Genomic DNA, 24,456 nt, shown 5'->3' on the forward strand with positions numbered 1-24,456 from the left:
GATGTACAGGGTGAGTCAGCAAGTTGGAGATGATCTAGGAGATCTGATGGTATAGTTCCAGTCCAAAGACTGGCAGGCTTGAGACCCAGGAAAAGCAGATGTTTCAGTTTAAAGGCAGTTAGGCAGAGAGAATTCTCTCTTCCTCTTTGAAAGGGTAAGCCTTTTTATTCTATTCAGGCCTTCACCTGATTGGATGAGGCCTACCCACATTAGGAAAGACAATCTGTTTTACTTAGTTTATCAATATAAATGTTACTCTCATCCAAAAACACCCAGAATCATGTTTGACCAAAATCTGGGCACTCTGTGGACCAGTCAAGTTGACACATAAAATTAACCACTACAGAGATCCACAGAAAATTATTTCTTCAAGTGGCAAAGCAGGGATTTAAACCTAAGTCTGATTTACAAGCCCCTGATTATTGCCCCAGTCCACACATTGCCACCAGAGAGGTAATAAATGCAGTTAGAAGCACTTACAGGTTGATAAACCTTTGGTCTTTTTCATAACAGCTTTCTCTTTTCCCAAAGCAATGTCCACAGATTTTAAATATCCGAAGTGCCACATTTCCCCCCAGTTATGAAGCATCACATGCATACCGGCTTCAAACAAACTGATCTGGATAGCAGTATTTGCTCGTTGGTTTTTTTTTTTTTTTTTTCGGTACGCGGGCCTCTCACTGTTGTGGCCTCTCCCGTTGCGGAGCACAGGCTCCGGACGCGCAGGCCCAGCGGCCATGGCTCACGGGCCCAGCCGCTCCGCGGCATGTGGGATCTTCCCGGACCGGGGCACGAACCCGTGTCCCCTGCATCCGCAGGCGGAATCTCAACCACTGTGCCACCAGGGAAGCCCTGCTCGTTGGTTTTTATACTAGAAGTTTAGGCACAGAAGTTGATTAAATAATAGCCAATCTGGTCAGGATAAGTAATTCAGTAAATTTTCCTAATAGGCATGATCAAAAGTCTGTAATACTGGATACAGAGGAGCAAATTTAAAAAAAAGATAATCAGGATTTGGAAGCAGAATAAGACAGAAATATTGACTTTTTGACAATTACTTTTGTATCCTTTTAAAATTACATTAAAATCTTATTAATTAAAACAAGTATTTATTGAGCACCTGCTATGTACTTGTAACTGTTTGGGGTACTGGGCATATTGTAATGATCAAAATTTGAAACATTTTCTTTCTCAGAGCTAAAAAAAAAGCAAGTCATGTAGCATTACCAATGTCTTGGCAAACCAGATGCCCAAAACACAAGAGAGTCACAGAACTAAAAACGAAACTTGCCAGTGACCAGACTTCTGGGGTATAAATAAAGGTTCCTTAGGGTCAGGGACTTCAGTGCATACACTGGATGGCACTGTTAAATTAAGAAATGTAATTTATGATTTAATATTCTCATTACCAGAGAGTCTACACTAGGTGGCGTTCAGGGTCAGGATAGAAGCAGTAACCAGCAATGGAAAGTCAATATTGTTTCAGTGTCTGTGCTAGAAGCAGCTTCCTGGTGGATCCTGAGAAACAGTATTAAATGAGAAAGGGATGAGGTTGCTTTAAGTGATGATCACAATGCTCTTCTCTGGAAGGGCTGCAGAGGTGAAGAGATAAAGAAAAGGTTCATGTGATGCCTACAGAGCAGACTGCAAGTTGGAAAGATAAAGGCTGACCAATTCTAAAAGTGTAAAATCGTGATATTAAGGGGAACACAGCCTTACTGTCTAGATCAAGGAGTGGTAGCCCATATCAAGAAAGTTTAGGATAAAGGACTGCTGTGCAGTGATGGAGTACATAAATGGAACTTTACCTTTCATAGTTGGGAGATTTTGAAATAAATTTAACAGATTTAGCTAAGTTTAATGGTTGATACAGCCATAAGAAACATCATCTCTCAGGTCTATCCTGTATATGGTGTGAGATGAGCCACTGCCTAACCCAATAATGAAAATGTTGATAGGCAGTATTACCAGCAGAAAAACAATTTATCCTATAGTAATGAGCATGTGGGCAAAGTTCAAAATTATTTTAAATGTAAAATAAAGGTGGAAATCTATAAAACTCTGATACTTACAAATGAAAACAACTTTTGAAATAGCACTTGAAGAAGCAGGTCTTGACAGAAATTGACTTCTGCTCATCTGTGACAGGTTGGAAGAACTAGAAAGAAATAGACTATCCTCAGAGACAAAGGTATTACTGCAAGTGAAGAACATACAGTTTACACATGCCTAGCTGACAACATTCTCAGCTTGGCACTCTTCAGTGCCATGTTTGAGGTCGCACTGCCTTTTTTGTTGTTCAGAGACCTTAGGGCTAACACCATATCAATACCCTTAATTTATAATCTGAATGATATTCACCCATTTACTGATTAAAATTTTATTTCTAGTCTTTCCCCTTGGGTATGATTCCTGGTAACTTCAGCTCATATATGCAATTTTTTGTTTATGAAATACTTCTTAGGTCCATAAAAATTACTTTTCTCAGAAAACACAGATGTGCAGTTAACAATCATCTTGTGCAAATCTCAGTGTTGTGTATTTTATTTAATCCTTTAAAATCATGAGTTGTGAAGGGATTGGGATGGATTGGTACTATTCTTAGTTTGGATCATGATGGTAAGTTGAATGAAAGTAAAACCACTCTTTTACTTAATAATTTTGCATGAAGCCTCAATGCATTGTGTTAATAGTCATATATGAAAAATTTCAAATATACAAACTAAATATCAAAATCAATAAAACTGTACTGTTTTAACACCTTTATAAAATAATTACTAAGTCCCAGAACTTTAGATTAAAACCTTGGCTTTAGATAAAAACGTGGTTCCAGATTTTTAGATTTCATGGAGCAGTTAAAAAAAAAAAAAAGTGGGGGCCAATATAGGGCTGCCAACTTTTAATTTTGCCAAGAATATTGAAAGCAACTAATACTACTATCAATGCCATTTCACAAAAGGATACTTCAATACCACAAAAGTTGGTATAATCATGTAATAAAAATTAAATTCAAGTTGATGACCTTCTGTCAACCTTTTTATTTTTCCTTTAGGGATGCTGAAATTTTAGTCTTGGCTTAGAATTGGGGAACAATGCCTAAAATGCCATTTTGTCCAACCATTTCAATTAAAAGGCTAAGAGGTGAGTGGCTTTGCCTGACATTAGTTAGTGTTAAAATCGGGGAGGAAAAGCAGAGCTTCTGACAACTAGTAGAATAAAATACTGTCACAGATACCCAAGTATTGAATATGTGGATAATTAGGAACCTTAACCAATGTTTATCTTAAAACAAAATCATTCATAACTAATACAAAATCAAATAAACCCACCTACTCTGTAGAAAGACTTGGTATACATGACTGCAACTGTTACAATTTGTCAAGGAAAACAACCCCAAGTCATAAACTATCATAATATAACCCATGTCATAAATGATATAATCCAAACTGTGAGCTTTGAATTCTCCAAAATGTTGTGTTCTCAATTACATAGTCTATAATAAATGCTTAATAAATGTCTGCATGAACAGGAGTATGTCACTCTAAACTTATCACTGCAAAACAAGTTTCTTCATGACATTAGAAACTTCTCAACCTGGCACAAAATCTTACTGCAGAAATCACTGAAACATAAATGATACAGAGAAAAAAAGATGGTGATGGTGTTGGGGAGCCCCACTTGCCTGATCTCTCTATCAAACGAAAAAGCAATTAGAAGATTTAGGGTATTTAAGTGAGAACAGTAATTGTACACAATGATTTTTGTGTAAAAACATCTCACATTAACTTAACCACTCCTACTTTACTTTTTAGGTTAACTAGTAACATGAAAAGGTTTTCATATCCTAAAGGAATTCTAGTTCAAAAGCATGTAATAGAATTTTAGCATGACCGTGGGACTACATTTATCTAATTATCCTGGAGAATCAAAATGCTACAGATCTGCATTTCACAATAAGGTGACAATTTCCAATTTTACCATAATCATAGTCACCCACCTACACCATTGAAAGTAGTTTTGAGAATTGGCACTAGTTTTTTTGTTTTTTCTCCCACTAGCTATAAAAATGCATGACTCATAATAATTTCAAATTCAAAATTAAGAATACAGCTTAGTGTGTTAAAAGGATGTCCCCTCTCCCTGTTTTTTTTGGCTGTACCACGTGGCTCATGGGATCCTAGTTCCCCCACCAGGGATCGAACCTGGGACCCTGGCATTGAGTGTGGAGTCCCAACCACTGGACTGGGCAATTCCCTCAAAGGATGTCCTTTTATCTGTAACTTTGGGAGTTCATAGATGTATTTTTCTTTAAAACAATTAACCTTTAAAAGCATGATGCTCTCTATTGCTGACCCAATCATACTTATTTGAAAAAGGAGGAAGAGGCATGAAAAAATTCATCCTAAGAATCTTATAGGTAGAATCAGGGTTTGTAGTACTTGAGATTTTGTGCTTAGGATGTGCCTTAAAGACAAGTTCAACTAAGTCATGTGGACTACTTAAAAACTGGTACACACAATTTTGAGATCAACTTTATCTACTATAATACACAAAACCATACATTAAAAACATATCAATGATCATACTTAATATAGGAACACTGATGTTTTAGTTGCACTGATTCCTGTTACTTCCAAAGTAATTCTGGATCCTACCAAGTAGAAAAATGATTGACTACGACTGAGAATTCAAGTGTCTGCAAAGAAATGAGAATGTTTACCTGTTACCTTTGTCAATTTCAAATTATGTCTGCTATATTACGTATATATTTTTCCTTCTAACCCATGAAATCCAAAAACCTAATTTCTCTTAAAAAATATATTAACTACTCCTGTCTTAACTCTTTTATTGCTCCTAATTATTTTTAGTTTTCATATTTTTTTCTGAATCAGCAATGAAATGCAATGTTTCTGGTCTGAAGAAAGTTTCTTTGAAGAATATTACATAAACACTTGTCTTCAAATTTTTGCTTTTAAGATTATACAGTTTAAAAGAGGATGTCATTCTTATTTTTCTCCCCAAAACAGTTTCTTTACTAGAATTAATCATGTGCCTGATTATCAAGAATGAGGAAATAAAAATCTTCACATGCCTCTGATCTACCCTCACGACTACTATTTCTGTTAAGGATGTGTGGCTCTGCGTACAGGAGACTTGATATTACGTGTTCCAATTCCTTCAGTGTCCCCAATTCAAGTGTTTGCCACTCCTTGGCTAGAATTCTGGAACATTATTACATTTTAAGACATCCTTCATGACAACTTTAAATCTCATATCACTTTGATCTAAATTTCCACTACTGGTTTCTTTAATGGATTAATTAAATATCCATGAAGATGAATACAAAGAAGTTACTGTCCCTTTATTATTGACCTGGCCCACTTATAATTAAGCAGAATTAACATTCAAAGTTCATTTTGATTGAAAACACAGAAGCTGTATTTTCTCAGTGTCATTACCACGTTCGAGAAGAATACCAAGGTCATAATAGATTTTTCCTAGATTGTTATTAAGAGATTACACGTAGTTTAATCACACCCAATTTACTTTGTTGGTTAACTAAGTAATATTAAATGGTGATAATTACAAGTACAATTACAAGTACAATCTGCACATACATGATTTTGAGAATAATTTAATACGTTAACTTCGCCATACAACAATATTGTAATGTCATTTTTAAATGTAAAGAAACGGATCCTTACAAGACCAAAATAACCCACAGTCCATGAGATTGGATTTTCCTTTTTTTTTTGTTTCAACAAATGTGCACCACAATGGTTCAACAAGTAAGGCAAATGCCGTGAATATGAAAGCTGTAGTTTGCAATATACCACATCTAGAACCCAGAGGGGGTGAATTAGACAAAAGTGGTACTCATTCTAATTAAACGATCAGGAAACATCATGACAAGTTGGTCTGCAGCATCAAAAGTGTCCTTTTAAGTGTCTTTTTTCTTAATGATCAGAGGTCCCACGTTGTCTCCAGTTTCTTCATTGTGTTTTGTGTGAGAGCCATCACAGAGTGGGAACTAGGAAGAGAAAGAATGTGAAATGTCTAATTGTAAAATCAGTATTATGTTTGGCAGAGTGGGGGTGATGCTTAATTCACATATGACATGGTAACTCAATAGATTTTTCTTGGCTACCTTTTACAGGTTTTCTTAATGAGCATATGTAAAGTGTACACACTAAGGAGGAGGAAGAAATTGACTTGTGGATAATACACAGATCATTAATTGAATTTCCATTTGTGACATTTGACTGTGGATGTGGAAAACCTTTTCCATGTTTAGGTACTAGTTATATTTCCTTTCTAGTGAACTACATCCAGGGCCTATCTATTGGTAAGAGCCTAAGTTCATTTGTTTAAAATCAATCTGTTCATTATCCTTTTGCTGATCATCTTTGCAGCAATTTTTTACCCACAACCCTTTTTATTTTGCTTATTTGTTCATGTCTTTAATTTCTCTACTTTCATACAAATAAGTATTTCCCTTTTTATCATCCTTCATGGAGACTTCTTTCTCCTGGAGATGCGATAAACTTCCATTCCTTTCCAAGATTTCACATATTAGAAAACACAGACATTTTGGTGTCTAGTTGAAGGAAAAGGGACAAAACTAAATATTTAACACAGTGTTTCCCAGAGTGAGCTCTGCAAATTAAGAAGTCCTGCAAAATATTCTGATTTAACTTCATTCTGTGTTTTAAAAATATATACAGTTAAGTCACAACATATATTATTATTTTAAAGAGGTTCTGCTATAAAAAACACTATTTTAACCCCAAATTTCCCAAGCTGATTGGTTTATGGACACTTTCACTTTGATACCCATTATCACTGTGTTCTACAGAGCGCAATTTGCAAAATTCTGTTCTAAGATCCTGTTGCTTCAATATTATTAGAGGCGATCGCTTCCCAAATTGTTATATCTTTATTCATAAATTTATCAAAATTAATTCTACATATAAAAATGCTTATTTATAGGTTCTACATTATCACATTCATCATTCCTATTATCCTATTCATAATGGGATAATGACTGTGTTTAAAATGGGCTTCAATATTTGGTAGGGCTGGTTTTCCTTCACATTACTCTTCTTTGTTAAAACTTTCCTATTTATTCTTTACCTAACTTTATTAAACTTTACCTATTTATTCCTCCAGATAAATTTGAGAATTTTTTGGCCACGTCCTATTTTATTCCTCTTGTGTTTTTCATCCTCAGGTCTCATGCATTTTCTAATAAGATCATTTCTGCCTTATATGTTTTATGGTTATTATAATTAGGTATATATTTTCATACCTGACTACTCTTAATATATATTATATATATAAATATATGTGTGTGTCTGTGTGTGTGTATATATCACTGTTTTTTGCAAGTATGTCCTTCCTACTGTTAAATGACAAAAACAAGAATGCAACAATGTTTTAGGTGTCTCCTCGGGATTTTACAATTATCAGTACATTATTTTGTTTTTTCCTTCTATATTATACCTTTCATTTTTTATTTCATGTCAAATGATGATAGCTAGCATCTTTGTTTTATTCTTGATGTCTAGAATGTACCTGCACTCTAGAATCTAGCTTCACTGTTTAGTATAAGGTACACTGTTGCACTAAAGGAGCCTATTTAGAAGAGTAAAGTAACAGGAGCCCTGGCCTGAAGAGTAAAATCACCTATTACTCCATTAAGGAAGTATAATTTTCAATACCTGAAACTAGACAATGATGGTATATAATATTAAACTTTGATGAGACTTGTCTATTCTAAGATTAAAATAATATTTGGCTGATGTTAAAGAAATTCAATTTTAATTTTACGATCTGCATAGAATTCTGGGAGGTGGTAAATTAGTTAAAAACTACAGAAAAACTCAAGGTATCGTCACATCTTATATTTCCACGTATAAATTCTATCTTGGGGTACTAATATAAATTCAATGTATATAAAAGTTACATTATTTCTGTCAATAAGATATGGTACAGTATATTCATATTAAAAACAAGTCCGTGCAACAAAAACATGACCCCAAGCTTTCAGTGTTTTCTTGGCATGGATGAGGAAACAGGCCATAAAAAATCAAACTGAAATGTATCCCACAGCAAAGAACAGCATTTCAAAGTGGCCTATGTTTAATAAACAAACACAGATGATTTTACAGTGAGAATAAAAGTTTACATTGTTGGGGCTTCCCTGGTGGCGCGGTGGTTGCGCGTCCGCCTGCCGATGCAGGGGAACCGGGTTCGCGCCCCGGTCTGGGAGGATCCCACATGCCGCGGAGCGGCTGGGCCCGTGAGCCATGGCCGCTGGGTCTGCGCGTCCGGAGCCTGTGCTCCGCAACGGGAGAGGCCGCAGCAGAGGGAGGCCCGCAAACGTTTACATTGTAAAAAAAACTCCATTTTTATAAATAGCACACACAAAACATGTCACTGTACGGTGTTATGCCGACAGGTTATAAAACATTTCTGAAAAATGAAATATTAAGTAAAAAGACTCGAATAATTTACTAAAATAGCATATTTAACTTTTATTTTTTTTCAAGATTTTTTTTCATGTGGACCATTTTTAAAGTCTTCATTGAATTTGTTACCATATTGCTTCTGTTTTTTGGGTTTTTTTTGGTTTTTTGGCCGCAAGGCACGTGGGATCTTAGCTCGCTGAACAGGGATCGAACCCGCACCCCCTGCATTGGAAGGCTTAACCACTGGACCACCAGGGAAGTCCCTTTTATTTTTATTTTAATCTCACATTGAAAATACTAGAAAACTAATATGTTTTTTCAAATTATTTTTCTCCATAAAGAACAGGAGAGAAATCTACAAAAGATAAGAAAGCCATACATCTAAAATGAGGATATAATTTTATAATAATCTGGTTCTGCCTAAAAATGGAAATTCACGTTTCATCATGGTCTTAAAAGTAAACAAGTAAAAAATAAATACTTCTTTAGGGCTTCCCTGGTGGCGCAGTGGTTAAGAATCCGCCTGCCATTACAGGGGACACGGATTTGAGCCCTGGTCTGGGAAGATCCCACATGCCGCGGTGCAACTAAGTCTGTGCACCACAACTACTGAGCCTGTGCTCTAGAGCCCGCGAGCCACAGCTACTGAGTCTGCGTGCTACAACTACTGAAGCCTGTGCGCCTAGAACCTGTGCTCCGCAACTAGAGAAGCCACCGCAAAGAGAAGCCAGTGCACCACAATGAAGAGTGGCTCCCGCTCGCCGCAACTAGAGAGAGCCCACACGCAGCAACTAAGACCCAATGCAGCCAACAACAAATAAATAAAATAATTTTTAAAAAAAGATTAAAAGAAAAAAACAATCTAAAAAATATTTCTTTAAAAAGTAGTGAGTGGGGGGAGGGATACATTGGGATATTGGGATTGACATATACACACTACTGTACATAAAATAGATAACTAGTAAGGACCTACTAGTATAGCACAGGGAACTCTACTCGGTACTCTGTAATGACCTATATGGGAAAATCATCTAAAAAAGCGTGGGTATATGTATAACTGATTCACTTGCTATACACCTGAAACTAACACAACATTGTAAATCAACTATACTCCAATAAAAGTTAAAAAAAAAAGTAGTGAATAAGGAGATCCTGGCTATTTGTTAATAAACTTTCATGCTTCTTTAAAGTACATAAAGCTTTGTATGCCTTTAAAATGTAAACTCGGTATTCAAAATCATTCTGCTCAGAGGCACAGATATCTTTTAATTGCACTTCCTATATCACTTAACACTAGTCAGAATAATCTCCCAAACTTCATGTGAAGATTAGGCATTCTCATATTTATCCATTAGAGATGTCTCATTTTAAGTTGATGAAAAGACTAAATATTTTTTTCAACCAAGAGCCAAAATGAGTTATTTCAAGATAGGATTAGCAATTTCTTAAGAATACATTGTATGTGTTAATGGAGTGTATTTATTAAAATTAATTAATTATTCTGATATATAGTATAAATGAATGAATGGTAATTACTTGGCATTAAAATTCAAGTGGTAAATTACATAACAATATTTGTGTTTTTCCAGAAAGTGCCTTGTTTCATTTTTGACCTTTCTATACAGGAGAAAAAAAACATGTGGTGGATATATACTTTCAAACATAATCTAGGAAGTATAGCAGTTTTTGTATTAAATAATAATATAATGAAAATGTGAATTTTATTAACTCATTAAAAATTTTAAATGTTGTAAAAATGTCAAGCAAAGAGCTGAAATTACAAAAAACACAAAGCGTATATTTAATTCAGCTCATGTATCAATACTTAAAAATAAAAGAATCAGAAAATTGATGAGAAAAAAGTTCAGCTCACAGATGATTCTAACATTTGTTCTAAGATGTTAACCTTTGTTTATTAACAAACCCTGGAGAAAAGTTTGTGAATTAAATTGGTTGAATTTCCTGTATGTCCAGAAAATATCCTATCATATTCGTTAACCCAATTAGAAAACTACGAATCCCAAATACCTTTAAAACTAGAGAAGAGAGGGTGTGGAGAAGAGGTGGAAATAAATGTTTAGGGGTAAAAAACACTAGAGATCCCTGCTCTCTACTTGGAAAGCTAGCAACCTTGTCAGGGTCTTCATAAAAAACACAAAACTTGTTTCTTTTTAATGGTCCCACATCTCAAGTTACGATGTTTCTGTTTTTAGGGTGATTCAAGATGGAAATAAATAACTGTTCATCCTTGACTTACCTCTTCTACTTGCAAAAATTAAAAAAATTTTTTTTGAATCTTCCTTTGCCAAACTTTGTATTTTTAATTAGAGTTTGGATTATATTTTCCAAGGAAGTTGCCTGGGGCCATTTGGCTCATTACTATATATATAAACTGCTCTGAGAAACAAGCTTGGTTTGGTTGAGAAAGAAAATAAAAGCAATGAGATCTTTGAGACTAACAAGAGAATATGACATTTTATACCATTCTTATGTACTTACTTTAGTAAGACCTATGATAGTAGATATAGTAGGAAAATATGTAAGAAAAATTAAGATTTTACAAGACTTTTTTTTTTTTTAATTTAAATTTTATTTTTTTGGCTGCGTTGGGTCTTCGTTGTTGCGCGCGGGCACGTGTCACGGCGAGCCCGTGCTGCTCTTCATTGCGGTGCACGGGCTTCTCATTGCAGTGGCTTCTCTTGTTGTGGAGCACGAGCTCTAGGCACACAGGCTTCAGTAGTTGTGGCACATGGGCTCAGTAGTTGTGGCTCGCGGGCTCTGGAGCGCAGACTCAGTAGTTGTGGCGCACGGGCTCAGTGGCTCTGCGGCATGTAGGATCTTCCCAGCCCAGGGCTCGAACCCGTGTCCCTTGCATTGGCAGGTGGATTCTTAACCACTGCGCCACCAGGGAAGCCCTACAAGACTGTCTTTATGTGGATTGGGCAAGCAATGTAACCAACGATCAGAATATTGTTTCTATGAAGAAATGGAGTCAGTGCAACTCACTTTTTTTTTTTTTGGGCCCTGCTGCGCCGCTTGTGGGATCTTAGTTCCCCAACCAGGGATCGAACCCACGCCCCCTGCACTGGAAGCGTGAAGTCTTAACCACTGGACAGCCGGGGAAGTCCCATTTCTAACCATTAATAGGGTGGGGACTTTCCATAACTCATACACACACACACACACACACACACACACACACACACACACACACACACACACACCCACCAAAAACAAACCCACCACTAATAAAAAAACCCAACTCAAATCCGGAAGTCGAAAAGGAAAGAAAATTATTCTACACAGTTAACATTTCATTTCAATTTCAGTTGAGCTCCTGGCATGAACTGGCTCACCTTTCCTCTCTTTCTTGATTATCTCTTAGTCTGCCTTCTCCTGCTTTCCTTGTTCAAATCTCTCCTGCCTCCCCAATGGCCACCATACAACTCAGCAAACGCCATAATCTATCCGAGGTGAGTGGGGGTGTGGGAATCTAGTAAGATCATGTTGCACACTCTTCCCTCTGACATCAATGTTCCCTCACCTTGTTTCGAAAGTAAGACTGTCTCTTTCTTTCTAAGGCTGAGTCTGAAATCTGTGCTCGTACTCTCCTTTCCTTCCACCCCTCTCAACATACCACTGTCTCAAACAGTATCTTTTCCTGTAGTTGCTTTAATAATTTCCTTTGTATTGGTTCCTTTCCTTCTCACTTCACCTAGGGACAACCCTTTTGTGAAATACTATGAAACAGTCCAGTTTCTGAAACAGCAGAGGGCATACCAATCGGGGGGAAGAGAGGAGGAATGAAGTGTGTTAAAAACATGTAATTTCTGCACATGACTAAGAGATCTGATTCATCAGGTCTGAGAAAACTGCTCAAAATGTTAGAAACACACAACAGGTTACTCGTGACTGTACCTTAAGAATGAATTAGAGCGGGGAGGGACAAAATTAAGAGTATGGGATTATCAGATACAAATGACTACACAAAATAGATAAACAACAGGATTTACTGTATAGCACAGAGTATTATATCCAATAGCTCGTAATAACCTATATTGGAATATAATCAGCAAAAAAAACCCCTCCAAAACTGAATCACTATGCTGTACACCTGAAACTTACACAGTATTGTAAATCAACAATACTTCAATTAAAAAAAAGAATGAATTAAAACTGAATTAGTTTATATCACATATAACTTTTTTTTTTTAGATAGTTTAAATTTTGTTGTATTAGAAACACAACTGGTGTATGAGGAAAAAGCTACCGAACATAAACTCAATATAGCCATCTAATCAAAGGTATCAAGCCTTCTGTGGACAGGCATGTAGTGTGTGACTTGGCACCTGCGTGACAACCTTAGGAATCTCAGGAATGTGAGGAGAATCCAAAGATGCCTGGAGAATAAGAACATCCACTAACTTGAATAATATTCAAAGTGAACTTTGAATCCACTCATGTGGGAATAAAAAGTGCCCAAGATTCAGGGAAAATTCAGAACCGACAAATCAAAGATGCAAAGAGGATTAATAATGGTATAAAAGATAAGCTTAAAAAGAAAGAAGACACTAAGAAAAATGAAAATAAAATGACTGGTCTCGCATACCTTTCCTTGAAGTCCACCTAAGGGAAACTCTAAATAGTATGATGAAAGAATAATCCTGGAACGTTCTGTTGACTTACAAAGTCGAATAAACATTTAAACCACTAGCTTGGCCTGTGTCCATTTGTGATTCTTCCTGAAATACTTGAGATCTTAGGCCATAAAAGTCCACATTTGCTTTATTGACCCTTTACCCTCTGGAAACACCCAACCAAAGCAAACGCCCTTTACTTGGCTTCAAAGCTAAGCTTCAGCCTTCACTCAAGCAGTCATCATATTTTTTTCTTTCCATTCACTGTCATATTTACCGAAATTTTGTCATATATTTAGACTTCTGGCATTTCTTTAGTAGTAATTCATACTGTAATCCATTTGGACACAGCTTCTATTCTAATTATTCTGTGAAAATGACACCAAAAGGTCAGTTGCCTAATTGTTTAACCCCACAGTCTTAGTATAATAGTCTATTCACCTCCTGGTCTTTTGCAAGTCTTAGTATAATAGTCTATTCACCTCCTGGTCTTTTGCACAAGCTGATGTTCACAATCAAACCTTCTTTGAAACTTTTCCCTTTTCCACTGTGAAGCCACGATATTCTTAGTTTTCTTCTATCTCTGGGGCCCATTTCATCTCCTTTTTTGGCTCTTCTCTTTACAAAATGCAGAAAATTCTCCAAGATTTCATACTTAGCCCTTGATTTTTATCTGTACCAAGGATCTGCTGCATTCCTACCCTTGACTCATCAGTTTTGCTGATCGCTATCTCCAACCCTGATGTCTCAGCTTTAGTCCCACATTTCAGACTGTCTGCTGTACATTTCCATTCAAATGTCACCTCAATGTCACTCTTTGAAATTGAACTCCTCATTGGTGTCGTGGAAAATGAGCCATTCACCCCGAATTCCTTATTTCCATTGATGGCACCACCTCTTCTAACCCTACAATCCTATCTTAAGCAAGATACTTCAATGAGCTTTAGTCTTCCTCCCCCCATCTTTCACACAAATCAGTCATTGCATTTGGCTGATCCTTGCCTCAAAATGTTTCATGTATCTGTTCATGCTTCTCCATTCCCACGGTCAGCACTCTGGTGTAAGTATAACTTTATGTCTGAAATCCCTGACAAGAAGCTCCCCCATGTTGGGAGGCACAAATTCCTCATGCTGGTACTCAAGACTCCTCAATTTGGACTTATTCCTGCGGGGAGGTGCAAGGACCAGACTTGATTCCTCATCGATCCCACTTTCATTCATGAGTCCTTTCCCACAGATTCTGAGAAAGAGTCCCCAATACTTGCTAGTGTATTCCAATGCCACCAATCTTTCCAGGGGCAATTTAACTCCCATGTATATATCACTATGCCTTCCCAGAAAATTCTAGCCCAGTGCAACAAGCTCTTCCTTTTATTTAAAGCACTAGTACTACATCTACTACACACATCTATGATACCTGCTGTTTTACTATTTAACTGTTCTCAAGCATGTATATAGTAATAGAAACTAAATGAACTACTTAAAATCACTGACTAAAGAACTATTACAACTCCAGACTTAGAAATTCCTTAATTTCTAAAGGTATTACTTTTTATATTTTGGTGAGCAACAAGAGAATGAAACCTATTATAGGTGTTAATTTTTAAAAAACAAACCAGATCTAGTCTACAGAATATTATTGAGGATTATTTTCTAGCAACTCCACTAGTACTTATAAACAATCCCACACTCCGAATGAACAGTGCTCTTCTTAAGGAACAATTTCTCTAATGGGACTATTAATTTTTGGTTCATATTCCATATGTTCATCAAGCAGTTTTCAGACACAATGACATAATCTAAGCACTCTATCACCACTGGATTATACAGTATCAATTGTATCCAGAGAAAGGGGTTAGTGGAATATGCTTTCCAGTACCTAGTATGTGACTTCTTCCTTATATGTGATATGTGATTTGTGATAATGGCTTTCCACTGTGGGAAGAGGACCCTGACATAACATGCTTTCAGAAATAGATACATCATTTTTATTGTCTATTTTCTTAGGCCTTATAGTGTAATCTTTAGTAAAATCCATTTTATTTAAATGCTAATAGTGGCAGTACACACAGTATTTCACCATATTTCTCTAAATATACCAGAAATTCTGAAGCCATTCAATGTATGAAGCTTTTCAAGATGACCTTAGGAGAGCATTTTACCATCTTCAGATCACCAGCTGTCATCGCTATCTAAAAGCTGCAGGTATCACAGAGATAATTCCAGATGGAACTTGATAAAATGCAATTCTCACAAAAGAAAATAAAGATACAAAAAAATCCTGTGTTAGATATTTAAATATAGGAGCTGCAGCTTAAAGAAAGCTTGGGATACAGGGTCAATGCATATGTACCAGGTGAGAAATTTTCAGGGGTAATTTTCCAGAAGTTTCTCTTGATATTTCTAAAACTTGTGCTAGAATCTAGGAGCTTGAAATCTCAAGGGAAAAAAAATGACCTCTTCTGTTTCTCTCTGTATTTAGGCTGCATACTCCTTTTCCTGGGATAGTGAATGCTAACACCCACTTGGGGAGGAAATTCTAAGCGTAAATAAAGGGATTTTTCTCTCTTCTTTGGCCAAGAATATGGTTATATTTGCCTAACTCGATGAGGGTACGATGCAATTTCACTGCATGGTGGTTATACATTTTAGTAAATATATTCCTGAAGAGTACACAGAAAACAGAGAAAAACAGAATCCATTAAAAAAAAGGAAGCAAAGGAGAAGGGATATCTTGATATTTGATGGTACCAGTGTGACAGAATAGTTTAAATGAAATGTTGCATTAAAGATGGCACTGGCATAAAGGACTTGCTTCTCTTACCTTCTTGGACCTCCAACAACGGCAGTACACAGCTTTATCTCCCAAATCCTCCATGTCAAAAGCATGTACTACCTTGGGGTTGTCTTTCTGGATGTGAGGGTTTACCATAGATTTGTTGCGATGATCTTTGACATAAAATCTTTTGTAAGCTAGATAACCAACTGCAGCTGTCCCAGCAGCAATGGTAACCGCTGCAATCCATTCAGCTAGAGCAGGGAAGGAAAACAGGAATGATTATCAAAACCAAAATCTATACTAATAATCTAACACGAACGTTCAGGAAATCCAGTTTTTGAGTACTAAGCATCCCAACAGTCAAAGGTGTTTAACATTAAAAAAATGATCAGAACACACTGGTGAAGTAGTCCCTTGTTAAAACCTTCCCCAGCCCTTACTGAGGCAATTGTGTATTTTCTATTCAGTACTGTTAGCTAAGTTAAGATAGAAGAGGGAAACTTAAAAATTATTTTATAATTGGAGAAGAAACAAAGTTTAGTAATCTTTGTAAAGTGTTCATAAATAGATTTAAAATAACCCGTGAGCCTGCAGATACTTATTGCTTTAAAAAAAAAGATACATATAAAAATTCAGATTACTAATAAGGCCATAAAAATTCAGATTACAAACAAGTCCCTCCTCATCCCTCTAAAAATCAGGAGGTGATTATGTTAACAAAATGACTCATCAGAGTTCTTTTTTTTTTTTCTTTTTGGCCACACCTGAAGCATACAGGATCTTAGTTCCCTGATGAGGGACTGAACCTGTGGCCCCTGCAGTGGAAGAGCGGGGTTTTAACCACTGGACTGCCAGGGAAGTCCCAGAGTTCATTTAAATAGTAGGTCCTTTAGTCATTTAAAAATGCATAACCACAAACAGAATTGGTATCCAAAGAAAAAGAAAGGACAAATAAAACAAAACCAACCCTTAATATTAAACATTCAGAGGAATATATCCAGCAGCATTCTGGGCTTCAAGTCATTCAAAAGCTTTGTTTTTGTTTTTTTTTTTAATTTCAAAGTGTCTCATTAAAATAAAACTCAGAAGGTACTAATTTTATAGAAAACAGAATATAATTAGTTAGATTCTCCTTTAATAAATTCTAAATTTCCATTATCCACCAGTGGATGATCTGAATTCCCTACAAACTTCATTTTAAATTTAATGACATTTTTCTGCACAATTATTTGCTTGACTAATAGGCCATCTATTTATTCTGTTCACGTAGCTTTTCAAGGATCCCTTAGAAATCCAAGCACTTAACAACTACCCCAGTTCCAGAGAATTTTGGAGAGGAGAGAGTTCTGCATAGTCTGGTTAGCCTCAGCCTCAGAGGAGAGTTGTCTATTCCCAGCATGGAGTGGACTGCAGGAAGAAGTTGAACAGGGGTCAGGATAAACACACTGGACTGTGTCCCAGCATTTCCTAAGTCAGATCTTCACAGTGTTTGAAATAAGTTCCCAGACTATCAAATAAAGCCCTAGAGAGATAAGTACAAAAAACACATTCCAAGACCAAATAAAAACATATAATGAATAATTAACTGTATGGCTTACTTGCACTACTGAGTCAAATTTCTTATTGTACTAATGTGATTAATCATTGAACCTAATAGTTCCTTACATAAAATTGGAGTTCATTCTTACAAAACTCTAATGGAAAGGAACAACCACTCTCACACTTAGTTCCTTTTATCTTGGTCTTCTCTTCTAGCTTATTTAATAATTTAGTTTTCATCAAGTGTTCCTAATTAGCATGTTCCTTGGATTCTAATTTCAACCACAGTTATTTTTCTCTATGAAAAAATTTAGTTTGTTTTCCTGCCCACACAACAGTTCTATTCCTCCCTGCTATAATTCCCTAAAATAAACATTAACTTTATGCCCTTCCCAGATGCTGTATGACTGAAAAAGTTAATAAGTCATTTGATAGCCTCAAACCTTTGGCTTCATTTAAACTACACACCTTGTGTAGATTTGCCCTGAATTTAAAAATTTTTTAAACTACACACCTTGTGTAGATTTGCCCTGAATTTTTAAATTTTTATTTATTATTTTTTAAAATTTGTTTTATTATGAATGTCATCATTTTTTCTCATTGGTAAAGGATACTTTCTTTTTTTTTTTGGCTGCGCTGCACAGCTTGTGGGATCTTATTCCCCCAACTAGGGATTGAACAGGAGCCCACGGCAGTGAAAGCTCCAGTCCTGGAGCTGGAGTCCTAACCACTGAACCGCCAGGGAATTCCCTGCCTTGAATTTTAGTGCTGCTTCATGGTATCATTCTGTGGCAACTCCAAGCAGGGCTGAAACTTTACTGATTTCTAGCTTGATTCATGATCTTCCTTTCTGATGCATTTTTTACCATGGAAGTCCCTTGAGAAAATGTCAGGAGTTATAGCAATCTACTTCTTAGCTAATGGAAAGCCACTCTGAATAGTTAATGTACCTATCACAAAATGGGCTAAAATACTGCTTTGCCCATATATATTCAATTATGTTTGCTGAATGTTAAATCCTTAGTATAAACTTAGAAGAGGGAAATATCCCAAAAGACTGAAATAATACAATTCCCTAAATGCTGTTGATCTTTGTTACACCTTACTTTATTTTTTTTTTCTGCGGTACGCGGGCCTCTCACTGTTGTGGCCTCTCCCGTTGCGGAGCACGGGCTCCGGACTCGCAGGCTCAGCGGCCATGGCTCACGGGCCCAGCCGCTCCGCGGCATGTGGGATCTTCCCGGACCGGGGCACGAACCCGTGTCCCCTGCATCGGCAGGCAGACTCTCAACCACTGCACCACCATGGAAGCCCTACACCTTACTTGTGAGGTGAAGTTTGAAGAAATCTCTATCAGATTTGTTTTAATGATGCCTACATATTACATAAAGGCCTGAGATCCAAAGAACAACTACAATTGGTTAGGATTAATTGGTCTCATGATATAAAAAAGAGAATCCTATAGGAATTTCTACCTGAAACTTATAATAGGCCAGAAGAATCTTTCTCAGCCATCAAAACATCCTTCCATTCTCTTTTCTCATTATTACCAACTGAATCCATATGGTGACTTTTAAAAAACCTTTACTTCCCTTGGATTTTTTTGATGGTGGAAGAAATGACAGAATAACTGACACAGAGGGAACTAACTATAGATATTACCCAAGGGTGGCTGCCCTGTGGGGAATCAAAACATGCACTCTGTGACCCTACCCCCTAGGGAGGGTCACTGATGAACCTTTATAAATGTCATAGCACCATATGTGTGCTAGGAAATGGCTTTGCATTTGCTCCAATTAGTTTTTTAGACTCACAGAGCCAGATAAGGTCTTAAGAAAACAATTTCCATCCCTCCCGCCCTTCCCAAATTCTAATTCTCTAACCTCATCAGAGACAAATGTAAAAGTTCCCAGAATAAGAAAAATGTTGCTGTTTTATCATTTCATTGCTGTAGCCTGAATCAGTCTTTTCTGGCAAAAAGCTATGGATGCCACTGGCAACTCTAGGGAAAAGAAAGAAAAGGAAACTATATGGAGATAGACAAGAATGATGATGGATTCAAAAGTCAACAATTACAATAGAGAAAGAATTGAAAACCCAAGACAGTAAACAAATAAACAATAAAAGCCAAGTAACATTTAGTTCTTGATAGTGTACATGCCTATTAAGAACAGACACCATCTCAGGTTGAACAAGGGGCTATATCAAGACCCAATTTCTAAAGATATTTCAGTTGGCACCTTTCAGACATTCTTTCAAAACTGGTGTCCAGAAATATCCTAAGCCTTATTTTTGCCTCTTCTACTTTATCCTTACTTCCCTTTTCTGTACACCTCTCTCAAGGTATAGTGTTCCTATAGTTAGATCAAACCCCTACCTTGCTTAACAATGCTCTCTATCTATACAAATGCCATGAATACATCAATATAAAGAAAATACAAAAACTACATTTCTAAATAATCCCTCCCTTTCTTACTCTTCCCCTGGCAATCTTTGTATAATCTTTGGTTTTCTCTCTTAGGATTATTCAGAGATACAGAAAACATCAACTTGTTCCCAAATCCCACACCCATATTTATAACTCGTTTCTTTACTGTGGGAGATCATTTTGCTTTAACCTAAGACAGAAACCTCACCCTGCTTCTTTTCCTTTAGCCCCTTTGGTAGGCCCAAACTGTCCTCTCCTACCCAGTGTCAACTGCCATAGAATCAGAATGTTCCTTCCACCTCAGGAGTGGGGGAGGGGAGCTGTGTTTAAATCTTTGTCTCTCTTAGGTCCCCCTCAGATTGGTAGGCTGTGCCTGGTAATGTTTTTCTCTCAAGGCCTGGTGTACAGGCAGTGTTCAATGTTAGTTAAGTAAAAAGAAATAATAGATTCCTAATTTGAATTTGCAACTCCATCTGTCCATCCTACTATCACATTGCTCTTACACCAAATGACTTCTCTTTGGCCTCATCTTAACGTACTGTATCAAACTGTGGAATTTCAATACTTCCTGAGATTAAAAAGAAAACTTCATTATGGAACCCTTCAGATATACACAGAAAATACTGTAATGACCTCCCATTTACACTCACCCAGCTCCAACAAGTATCAACTCACTGCCAATCTTGTTTCATCTACAACCCCCAAATCCCCTATTATTTATTGTTCATAACCCATAGGAGCTAACTCCTTTATTCACGGTATGGTCTGCACATTCCTTCTCAGATAAAAACAAACCCTTGAATAGTTACTTTAAATGACTCGATATATTTATTGAACCCAAACAGTATTTTTATATGTTGAAGTTAAATGGATTGGAAAATTATGAGTTAGTTTCAACAAAAGAGACAACGATATAACAGTCAGAGAATAAGAACTTATGAAATTTAGTTTTGGTTACAAGCATTGTAGTGCTCAGGGTTTGGGAAGTACAATAAAGCAGGCAGATAGACTAGTGCCTATTTTGTAATTGGAGGGTAAAGCAAAATATGAAGAAAAAAGTGACTTGAGGGGACAGCAGGAAGAAGGAAAGCCTTTAAAAATATTTGGTTTAGTTGGCTTTTTTTTTTTTAAATGAGGGTGAATTATGAGTGACTTTGGGCTGAAGAGAAGAAAATCCCTGTGAGTGAGAGGACAGAAGAATTAAGAGCAATTGGTATCATTACTGAGGCAAGAGCTTAAGGAAGCAGGAGAAAATGGCATCTGGATGATATAGAGAGAACAGCCTCAGATAATCTCTTCCTTGCAAATAGAAGGGAAGGGATTAAGGATGAGAGCAGATTCAATGAGTCTTGGAGGTATCAAGGAGCAAGAAGTTTAGTAAACTTCCTAGAGGTCATCTATTGGGTATGAGGGGGAGTCATTAGAGAATGGGGACTCTGTAGCAGTGAAAGCCACTTAATGTTTCTTCATGTTTATTACAGTTTCTAAAACTGTAATAAATATTTGGTATCACATAAAAAATAAGTTTCGTATAAGTATGTCAATTATACCTCAATAAGGAAAAAAGAAGTTTGGTAATATCGACCAAATGGGCATCAAAAGCCATCTCACTGACTGGGATCTTCGGATTACCATTCCCATCACTCATCCTCATTGCCTTTCCCAGATTCTTGTCCTGACCTGATCTCCATTCATTTTATTTCTAACCCACCCATTATTTTTTTCCTGAATATAAACAAGAATTCTGCATGCACATACACACCCTTTTATTTTTTATTTAACATATTCTTATATAGTGCTTACCATTGCCAAATACCATTCTAAGTCCTTTATAATTATATAGTATACAGACAAATTATAAAAAAAATATAACTCACTTACTTAACTGAGAAAAGTCATGGTCATCTTCCCCCAAATCAAAAGATCTAAATTGTTTTTCAATCTATAGAAATGAACAGGTTTGGTTTAAACACTGAGAGTAGAACAATTTGAGATCTAAACATTACAAAACAGATATTCTGTCCCTACCTTGCCACACCACTATATTTGAGGAAGAAAGCACCGGTAGAAGTGATTTACAAAGGCTTTGGGGTCCCTCCCCATAGTCCTCACAACAGTCCTTATGCTTTCAGGTGAAATAAAAAGTAGTTACTTCTTGGGCTTCCCTGGTGGCGCAGTGGTTAAGAATCCACCTGACAATGCAGGGGACACGGGTTCGAGCCCTGGTCTGGGAAGATCCCACATGCTGCGGAGCAACTAAGCCCGTGCACCACAACTACTGAGCCCGCGTGCTACAACTACTGAAGCCCGCGCACCTAGAGCCCGTGCTCTGCAACAAGAGAAGCCACCGCAATGAGAAGCCCACACACGGCAATGAAGAGTTGCCCCTGCTCGTTGCAACCAGAAGAAAGCCCGCGTTCAGCAACAAAGACCCAACACAGCCAAAAAAAAGTAGTTCTCATAACAAAGTTGAGTACCTAAAGTTTAAGCTAATAACCCAATTGACGAAGCAATTTCCTATCCCTTAGAAAATGGCAAAATGATGGGAAAGTCACCTTTGGATTCCCATATAGTTAGATCAAAAAAATAACAAACTTGTCTTGATTACAAGAAAGATTGGCTTATAGTCTTAAGAAGTCTTAGGGTTCACCTATTTCACATTTCAGTAGTATGCTACCTAAATAGAGTTTAGTGCCCAATTATACAAAATGACTCCACATTAAAAAAAAAACCACTTTGGAATCTTTGTCCCATATCACACAAGTGCTAACTGTCTTCCTATGAGATTATCAGTGGCTCAAGTCACATGAATATCTTATTTTTCAAAATTGTCTTATTCCTGGGAAAATTTTTTTTTTTTACAATAAAAATCACTCCCTATTTTAAATGTACGAAGGTGCCTCTATTTAAAGGAGCCTAAAGATGAGTATCCTTTGAAATACGTTTTGCAAATAATCACCTCCTATATACCGCCTTAGTAACTTAAAAATGTCATGGGTTATCACCCTCACTCTGACAGATAACTTTTGGCAGCAAGTGGAATTCTCCAATTTATAGAATCTATTACAAAATTAGGGCCAAGTTAGTAGGGACTTTTTACAGAACCTGGCACTCCAGATGCTCAATATTTACTAAATGAATCAAGTAGACTATTTTAAATTAATTTCTGGACAATCTACCCTTACCTAACTACTGTTACAGGTAACCAAACCTTGAGAGTGGTATTTTACACCTGGGCAAAGATCACATGTATCCCGTAGCGGTACAAACTATTATATTAACAATTATACTACCACCAAGTATTGTTATAAAGTGAAGCTCTAGAAAGTCTCAATTTTAATCGGACCTTCTGTGAAGTAACATTTCCAAACGCTAGGTACTAGCAAAGGGAAGCAAGCCTGAGAAAGGTGAAGGTTCAATGAGCTCAGTTTTCAATCCTCTCTCCTGGACTACTGCCACCGATGTCCAGATGCCAGAGGCATTAAAAACAAAAAAACAACAACAAAAAAACCTGGAAAAACTGAAGACCTCGGATTGGGTGCCTTCCCTTTAAAAAATGTGCAAAAGTAAGCTGTGTTTAGTCATGCATCGCTTGAGGGCTGCAGGAAATCTACATTCTCACTCCACAGTAACTTAAACGTTGAGAAGGGGGAAGAGGGTTTTTGTTTTTTGTTTTCACCGTTCCTTTTTTTTCCAGGCCCTGTGACACAACAGAAAGGAGTCTCAGGGAAGAACAAGAAAAGCTAGCAGCGCAGCGGTATAGTTAGGGGACTACCCAGACCTGGGTAGATGCCTGCATGGCCCCCACGCCACTTTTGCCCCGGGATCATACCCTGACCTGGCCCCCTTGCCCCGTGTGGCCCGGGGAGCCCGCAGGTCCGCGGAGCGCTTGCCCTTCTCCATCTCAAGGTTACAAGACTGGCGGGAACGCAGGGCAGCCGTAACAGCCCGAAGAGGTGCTGAGGAAGCTGCAACCGGTGCGCAGGCCGCCAGCCTCACCCGCTCCCATGCCCCACTTCACCTCGTACGCTGGAAGTCATACTCATGGCGCCGTCGCTTGCAAGGATGTACACAAGACACTGAGCACTGACCGGCTCGAGCGGACAGCGGGAGTCAAGGTGCGACAGGCGTCTGTCCTAAGGGCGAACTGCAGGCTGCGACCGCGCAGGCGCCGTGATAGGCCACAAGCACGTGTGTATTAAGCACCCGGGCTGATGCTGAGCATGCGCAAAGCTTCGTTCCGGGCCTTTAGGAAGTCCTGAGTCCGGATTTTGACAGCCGTAAGAGGTGGGAGGAGGAAAAGACCGAGAGAGGTAGCAACTGAGTTTGCGCAAGCTTGAGGGGTTTGGTCCTGGAGCCCAGCGGACGGGCCTTTGGAATAAGGAATCCGGACCAGGTTTTACGTCTCTCCCAGGTGTGCGGATTTATGGGGGCAGAGGGTGTGTGCTGATATAACACTTGCCATAATCAGATATCTAAGGTTTTACCCAAAATTTTCTTGCTTAGTCTGGTACCTGCAAGGCCAGGTCCAGTTTTCACTTGAAATGCCGGACACAGGAACCAACTGTGGTGTCCCATCCCAGAATCTCCCTCTCGCTCCCA

General features: G+C 37.5%; 1 protein-coding gene across 6 annotated transcripts; it reads right to left on the reverse strand.

Moving 5' to 3' along the window:
• Positions 1-1,111: 1,111 nt before the first annotated feature.
• Positions 1,112-24,161, reverse strand: CISD1 (CDGSH iron sulfur domain 1). Of its 6 annotated transcripts, XM_055081093.1 has the most exons (7): positions 23,876-24,161; positions 21,736-21,796; positions 19,310-19,428; positions 17,200-17,294; positions 15,933-16,138; positions 2,073-2,158; positions 1,112-1,592 (listed from the first exon to the last, which is right to left on the reverse strand). In XM_055081093.1, the coding sequence occupies exons 3-7, from the start codon at positions 19,312-19,314 to the stop codon at positions 1,532-1,534; spliced, it is 453 nt and encodes a 150-aa protein (XP_054937068.1). In that variant the 5' UTR covers positions 19,315-19,428; positions 21,736-21,796; positions 23,876-24,161; the 3' UTR covers positions 1,112-1,531. The 6 variants fall into 6 exon arrangements, with proteins under 6 accessions (XP_054937068.1, XP_054937069.1, XP_054937070.1 ...); XM_055081094.1 differs by lacking the exon at positions 19,310-19,428 and having other exon boundaries at positions 1,113-1,592; positions 23,876-24,156; XM_007106799.4 differs by lacking the exons at positions 1,112-1,592; positions 2,073-2,158 and adding an exon at positions 5,620-6,031 and having other exon boundaries at positions 23,876-24,140.
• Between the last annotated feature and the right edge of the window lie 295 nt (positions 24,162-24,456).

Source organism: Physeter macrocephalus, chromosome 20 (genome assembly GCF_002837175.3).
Source record: "Physeter macrocephalus isolate SW-GA chromosome 20, ASM283717v5, whole genome shotgun sequence".
Taxonomy (NCBI): Eukaryota; Metazoa; Chordata; class Mammalia; order Artiodactyla; family Physeteridae; genus Physeter; species Physeter macrocephalus.